This window comes from Chionomys nivalis, chromosome 1 (genome assembly GCF_950005125.1).
Source record: "Chionomys nivalis chromosome 1, mChiNiv1.1, whole genome shotgun sequence".
In the NCBI taxonomy this organism is placed as follows: domain Eukaryota; kingdom Metazoa; phylum Chordata; class Mammalia; order Rodentia; family Cricetidae; genus Chionomys; species Chionomys nivalis.
In genome coordinates, this window is record NC_080086.1 from 30,000,405 (window position 1) to 30,007,939 (window position 7,535).

The 7,535-nt window shown below is 45.8% G+C and overlaps 1 protein-coding gene across 1 annotated transcript in view; it reads right to left on the bottom strand.

The window, feature by feature from the left end:
- Positions 1-1,669, bottom strand: part of Ninj2 (ninjurin 2) — a 109,394-nt gene extending 107,725 nt beyond the window's left edge. The window contains exon 1 of the mRNA XM_057784557.1: positions 1,498-1,669. Within this exon, the coding sequence (XP_057640540.1) occupies positions 1,498-1,530 (33 nt within the window). The 5' untranslated portion in view covers positions 1,531-1,669. The remainder of the gene's footprint in view (positions 1-1,497) is intronic.
- Between the last annotated feature and the right edge of the window lie 5,866 nt (positions 1,670-7,535).

Sequence of the window (7,535 nt, forward strand, 5' to 3'; positions counted from 1 at the left end):
CGAGGGAAATAACTGCGGTGCTCGAGTGGGGGAAACAGATGGCTGTGTCTGCACTGATGCACACTGATGCACACTGATGTACTTCAGCGGTGGAAGGTGAGTTCTCTTGGCGGGAGACGATAATGCTGGAGTCTACGCAGCTAAGAGGGCGGGGGTTCTATGGGAGTTCCCTACGTCTTCTTTTCAAGTGTGCTACGAACCTAAACCTGCTCTGAGTGCATCCAGAAGGCAGAAGGGTTGAGTATGCAGTGGTAGTGTGTGTTGTGTGAGTGAGGCCCTGGGTGCCCAAATGCCAGACTCAAGTCTTAGAGAAGAACAGGAAGCTGACCACCTCTCCAGCTCAGGTTAAGTATACACTAGTTTGGAGGCTCGTGTTTAATCTGAAGATCATGTTTTGGTCTAAAAAATTCTTGATCTTAAAAGTCCTTTTCTAGGAGCTGGGAGGTGGTGATGGCACAAGCCTTTAATCCCAGCACTCGAGAGGCAGGTGGATCTCTGCGAATTCAAGGCTAGCCTGGTCTACAGGCTCCAAAGCTGCACAGAGAATACCTGTCTCGAAAAACAAACAAAAAAAAAAAGTCCTCTTTGGGGGGCTGGAGGGATGGCTCAGTGGTTAAGAGTACTTGCTGTTCTTGTAGAGGACCTAGGTTCATTTCCCATCCGTTCCCAGCAATCATGTGGTGGTTCACGACCAGCAGTAATTCCAGTTCTGGGAAATCCAAGACCCTTTTCTAATGTCCACAGGTACTGGGCATGCGTGTGGTACACTCACATACATGTAGGCAAATTACTCAAAAACATAAGAATAAATCTAAACAGAATTTTTTTTTAAAAGTCCTTTTCTGTTCTTTAATTGTCTGACTCTCGGAAAAGCTCTCATGCAGCTTACAGTTGATGCCACGCTGCTTGATTGACACTCTGCTCTGCTAGATCCTCCCATTCTCTTTAGTGCCTTCTAAGCCTGTGGCATGGAGGGCAGGACACCTGACTGCCCTGCCTAAGAGACAATTGCCTATACCACTGCTGCCCAATGAGACACAGTTTGCCCCGCACAAGAAAGCCTTGTAGAGAAACTCGGGTCTCATAAACATTTAGGTTTTTCCGACCTGCCTCTCTCTCTAACCTCCCAAGTTCATATTTCTTTGTCTCCAGAAAACAGATGGGTAACTCGCGTGTAGCAGCCACTGTCCCAAGCCTTTGGGGAGAGCAGTGCACAGAATATGAAATCGTTTTTTGATAACACAGAGCTAATAAAATCTTTGACAAGAGGAAGCAGAAGCCAAGAGGAATTGAAATCATGCACTTTTCGTATGTCTAAAGACATGAGGAACCAGCACAGAGAAACTTCGTGAAATAGAACTAAGGAGCAAAGGCCAGTGGAGCATTCAGGGAAGTGGACAAGGAAGAGAGACAATAGGGGTGGGGGTGGCTATCGAGTGACCAAATGCCCAGGTCCCCTTCTGGCTCCCCGGTTCTCTTGCTCCCGACAGAACTTACTTGAAGGTGGATGGTTCCTCGGTCTGACTCCATCTTGCTGCTTTCTGGCTACTTTCCACCCGGAGTGCCTGTAGTTTGCGTGGGCTCTGGGCTCTTCAGCCTGGCTGTCTGTGCCTGCAGCTTTTCTGGGGTGGGAGACAGTGCTGCGGCAAGACAGACCTACTATTCATCGGCTGATGCGGGGTGCTTGGCTTGGCCTCAGCTCCTGGGGGAGGCGCACATGTCTGCAAGTGTCTGCCCTGTATGTGGCACATTGATAGGTGGCCTTCTGAGTCCCCCCTACAGTCCTAGCCAGGCCATCTGAGGTTACCTCGTCTGCTTTGAGGCAGTAGATTTACTACTTGAGAAAGTAAATCTGCATATTTGCCCAGGAAATCGGAGAATTGCTCTAAGGGAATCTTCCCACTTCCCACTAGTGGTTCAGAGTAGGGTCGTCCATCACAAGGGTGGGGTAGCCTTCAGCAGAGTCTCAAGACATAAATTTCGGGAACTCTCCCTTTCTCATCTGTGTTTGCTGTTTGTACCCTCCATTCCTAAGAAAGGGGGAGGGGAGGGAGTAGCTTACCCAGGAGGACACAAAGCTACAGGGTAAGTGACACATCTTCACTGACAGATCGGTACCGTAACTTCTGTCCTGATGTGAGAGGGGACAGAGGTTGGGGAGGGGTGGGAAGCTGTGCCTCCAGACCCCTCCCATGAATCTAGTTGCGTTCCCCCCACTTCTAAAAGAGAGCAACAGCAGCCAGACTTTTTTTTGGAAACTGATTATTTTTCCTGTTTACCTTAGAATTTAAAACACTTCTGTCTTGTTCCTAGACCTGTTTTAGACCCAAGTGGTGGGAGTGTCTCTGAATGTGCCAGAAGTGGGCTGTCAGGGAGAATTTCCATTCAGGGTGGGGGGGAAGGGGGGGGACGGGAACAAGGTATGGCAAAGTCCTGTGTTTCTTCCTACTGCTCTCAAATGTGAAGAGGAGAGAGAAAGAAGGAGGGGTGTTATGTTTTAAGTAAAATGCTGCGGATCCCCGAGTGGCTGCAGTGGGCAGCAGGTCCCAAGACCACAGGTCCCCCAAGTGGCTGCAGTCAGCGTGCTGGGAGTCCCGAGAGCAGCCACTCCCAGCTGCAGTGGGCCACAGAGTCCCAGGCAGGGAGCTGCACGGTGGGTGAGAGACCTCGATGGGATAGCCAATTGCACAAGGAGAGACCACAGACAGGCATGCCGCAAGACCAAGCCACAGGTCTCTGAAGGTGGTTGGTCCCAGGCAGGGAACCAAGTGCTAGGGGAGAGACAGAGACATGGACAGGCATGCCTTGCAGAGTGAGGTTGGATATTTATTTAGTGGGTTATGGAGGGGAAAGGGGAGAAGGGGAGAAGAACAAAGAGAGAGAGAGGCAGAGAGAAAGAGAGAAACATGCACACACACAGAGAGAAACAGAGAGAGAGAGAGAAACACACACACACACACAGAGAGAGAAACAGAGAGAGGGGAAGGGGCAAAAGCAGGGAGAAGGGAGAGACAGTGCTGCCTCTTCAAGAGGGAGACTGAAAAGGAAGGGGCTCAGACTGGAAGCTGAAGATCAGCTTGCCTCAGCAGATGGGGAGGGAGTGGGCGTGGCTTGTCTGTTAAAGGGACAGAACAGATCATTATCATTACAAGGGGGAGGTTTCGAGAGAGAGAGACTTGACTTCTCTTCCACGTCTAAGTTCCACCCTGCTTCACAGTGCCTGACAATTACATCACGTGAACAAGATTACCCATCACACCCTCCCTCCCACAATTACATCTGTGTCACTCAGCTTTTAGACACTGACAAAATGCGTGGGGCAATCAATCAACCTTTGCTGCGTAGTTCAGAGATTTTAGTTCACAGTTGGCAGGCCCTGCAGGCCCTCCAGAACAATAAAAGTGTGACATAGAGGACGTCTGTTCACCCCACTTCAAGGGCAAGCCTTACACTAACCCAACGTCCTCCCGGGGCTCCCCCTCCACCCGTCCCAAGAGTACCATCTCCTGAAGTCCAAGCCTTCCACCGTGGGTTCCTGGGGAACACTTCTCTACTCTCTAACGTAAGCACTACCTCAACATTTAGCCTACACTGCTTTCTTTTCATGATGATCTGGAAATTGGTTCCCACTCTTGTCACTGATCTATAGAAGACAAAATAGAAACACAGAAGGCCAAGTAGGTGCTAAAGTTTGACCCAAGATTTGAACCCAAGAAATCTGGGTTCAGATAAGGCGGAGGAGAGACGACCACACTCCCAATGCGTGCTCTCCCTTTCTTTGACTTTTTTTTTTTCTCTCATAATCTGGGATGAGAAAGGGAAACCTATCCCTTTTTTGACTCACTTTTTTTTTTTTTTTTGCTTATAAAATAAAACATTTAGCTGGGTGGGTGGTAGTGGCACACACCTTTAACCCCAGCACTTGGGAGGCAGGGGCAGGTGGATCTCTGTGACTTTGAGGCCAGTGTGGTCTATAGAGTGAGTTCCAGGGAGCCAGGGCTTTATGGAGAAATCCTAGGACAGCCGGGACCATACAGAAACCCTGTCTAGAAAAACAAACAAAAAACCAAACCAAAACAACAACAACAACAAAAGAAATAAAGAAAAAAAAAAGCAAGCAAACATTTCATTGGAGGCATGCTTACAGTTTTAGAGGGTGACCATGGTGACTCCTCCAGCCAGGCAGCAGGAGGATGTCATGGTGCTGGAGCAGTAAATGAGAGCTTACATTTTATCTATAGGGAGAGAGAGAGAGAGAGAGAGAGAGAGAGAGAGAGAGAGAGAGAGAGAGAGAGAGAGAGAGGAAGGAGGAGGAGGAGGAGGAGACGACTCTGGGTCTAGTGTGGGTTTTTAAAACCTCAAAGCCCACTCCCAGTGATACACCTCCTCCAAAAAGGTCACACCTTCTAAGCCTTTCTATATTGGCTCACTATCTTCTGTGGAATTCTAGGATGATAACTCAAAGAAGTTTGGAAGTCCTCTTCAGCAATAAAACCTATCAAACATATTGTCTTGAACCAGTAAGGTAGCTGGATCAATTGGTACAGGGTTCTACTATGAAGCCCAATGACCCAAGTTGGAACCCTGATATCCTCATAGCAAAGGAGAGAAGCAATTCCTGTAAGTTGTGAAACACGCATCCTTGTGTATGTGTGTGCATGTATGTTCACGTGTGTATGTTTATATATTATAAAATAAAAATGTACTATTTTCTTTAGAATAAAAATAATAAAAACTGTCTTGCTAGAACTTTTTATTTAGAGGATCAGAAACAAAATATTAACCATCTCCTTTTCCTTTGCTTTCCTGTTGTGGCAATTCCCATTATCTTTTAACTACATAGACGCGTCTGGCTGGATAGAGGGGAAACCAGGAGAAAATACAAAAGAGCAAAAAAGCACCTGAATGTATTTCCAAAGAAATTTCCCTAGTAACGAGTACATTGGCTTTAAAAGGAAACAGCTGTGATTGGCTAGGAACTGGTCAGGCCGCCGGGCTCGTCCTGGATTTGGACCGTGTGGCATCTCAGAAATGTCAGGTGGAGGTAAACAAGAGCAGGATTTGGAAAGTGTTTTATCTCCTCTGTCACACTGCAACCCTGGATTGGGGTCACCATGCTTCTTCTATACTAGGCCAGAGAGCAAATATTTTCTGGCCTTTGTAGATGATATGGTTTTTGTCACAACCACTCAGCCCTGCTGTTATTGCGTGAAAGCAGCCATACACGGTTTTTAAGTACATGAAGGAAGTAGTGTTCCAATAAAACTTTTTTTTTGCCATTTTCTGGTGTTCCAATAAAACTTTATAAACAAAAACAGACGGTCAGATATTATAAAACGGAGACCAGGTATGGCCCTACAAATTGTAGTCTGCGGAGCCCTGTCTCAGAACTTAAACAGAAACATCTTTCAAGGCCTAATTTTCATGGTTGTGGCAGCTTCTGAGTCTCTGAGCTGACACTGTGCTAAGCCCTCTGGGGACATTCACACTGTAAAGGAGGTGCCCTGAGAAAATGCACAGCAAGTGTGCTTGTCCTGAAGGGTAGTTCTGACATTTGGCTCTAGGACTGAATTTGCCCCATGCGGAGGCTGTTCAGTCTCCGTGGGAAAGGTTTTATCTTTACTGTTAGGGTGATTTTTGTAGTGCAAAGTTCAAGAAAGAAAAAGATTTTTTTAGGGAAACTTTCTTGGGGAAGATTTTTTATTTTTGAACACACTTGAACTTCCCATCACATCAACTTAAAGCAATTATGGGATGGGGTCCCTCAATATGGCTGTGGAGAGGCAGAATTACAGAAGACACAGGGAGATAGCAGTAAGAATATCCCTTTGCCTGACATGTTGGTGCACACCTCTAGTCCCAGTTAGTCTGAGGCTGAGGTGGGAGGATTACTTTTTTGAACCCAGGAGAGGATGTTCTGTTTTTGTTTTTTGTTTTCTGTATCTCTCTCTCTCTCCCACTCCCTTTCTCTCTCCCTCCCTCACCTTCTTTCTTTCTTTCTTTCTTTCTTTCTTTCTTTCTTTCTTTCTTTCTTTCTTTCTTTCTTTCTTTTGATCTCCCTCCTCCTTCCCTTTTTTCTCTCTTGCTCTTGCATTCTCTCTCATTCTCTCTCTCTCTCTCTCTCTCTCTCTCTCTCTCTCTCTCTCCTTCTTCTTTTTTGCTTTTTCTTTTTTTGGTTTTTCAAAACAGGGTTTTTCTGTACAGGCCAGGCTGTCTTGGAATTCGATCTGTAAACCAGGCTGACCTTGAATTTAGAGATCCACCTGTCTCTGCCTCCCAAGTGCTGGGATTAAAGGTAAGCACCAACAATGCCTAGCTATTATAGTCTTTCTGTGTGTGAATAATGAAGTTGTCAAAATAGTGATTCCTAAGGTTTGTGCCTCTTTTAACTCTTATTTTTAATGGAGGTTCATAAATGCCTTCTGGGTAACAGTGTAACTCAGCTCCAGGTCCAAGTTTAGTATAGAAAGTTAAAGGTTAGAAATACATACATGAACTGGGCATGGTGGTGCACGAACTTATTCCCAGCACTGGGGAGGCAGAGGCAGGTGGATCTCTGAGTGAGGGGCCAACCCGGTCTACAGAGTGAATTCCAGGACAGCCAAGGCTATGCAGAGAAACCCTGTCTCAAATAAAATTTTTTTTGAAAAGGAGGAGGAAAAGAAAAAAAGATATGTAGAAGTGGATTGAAATAGAAAAGGGGAAATTAAAATAGAAAAATATAATTCAAGACCTTTAATTTCACCAAATTGTCTCTAATACAATATTTACGTAGTAGAGAAATCTTCGGGGAAATTACCTCGATCTGGTGCCTCTACCAGTAGAGACATATGATGAACTCGGCGCAAATGTGGGAATAAAAGCAAACTTCGGGGGCATGCTTTCAGACTCATTTCCAAATTCACCAATCAGGACATCTAGGACCAGAATGGATAGCAAAGGAAAGAACTGGTGGCCTGTGGAGGGAGCTGATTGTGCAGGGAGTGTTGTGAGGCCCAGAATTCTCAAAAGGTCGAGCAAGAATTGGATTTAGTGACCTTTGTGTGTCTAATAAAACTTTCCATAGTGACCAAAGTAACCAAATACTTCCATCTTCATCGTTCAGTCTAGCAACCACTAGCCACATGTAGGTACCGAGCAAATGAAATGTGGTTGGAAGGGCTGATGATGTGAATTTTAATCTTTATTTCACTAAAAAGAAGTAAGTTGGGTGGTACATATCTTTAATTTCCGCACTCAGGCATGTGCAGGAGGTTGGATCTCTGTGAGTTCAAGGCCACCAAGTCTACATAGTAAGTCCCAGTCCTGTCAGGGCTACATAACAACATCTTGTTTCAATAAATAAGTGAATTAACGAACTTATTAATGGGACTGGGAAGATATCTCAGAGGTTAAGAGGAAATCCTGCTCTTTCAGAGGATCCAAGTTCAGTTCCAAACATCCACATTGGAAGGTTCACAGCCACCTGTATCTCCAGCTCCAGGAAATCCAATATCCACTCTGGCCTCTAAGGTCACCCAAATACACATGGTATA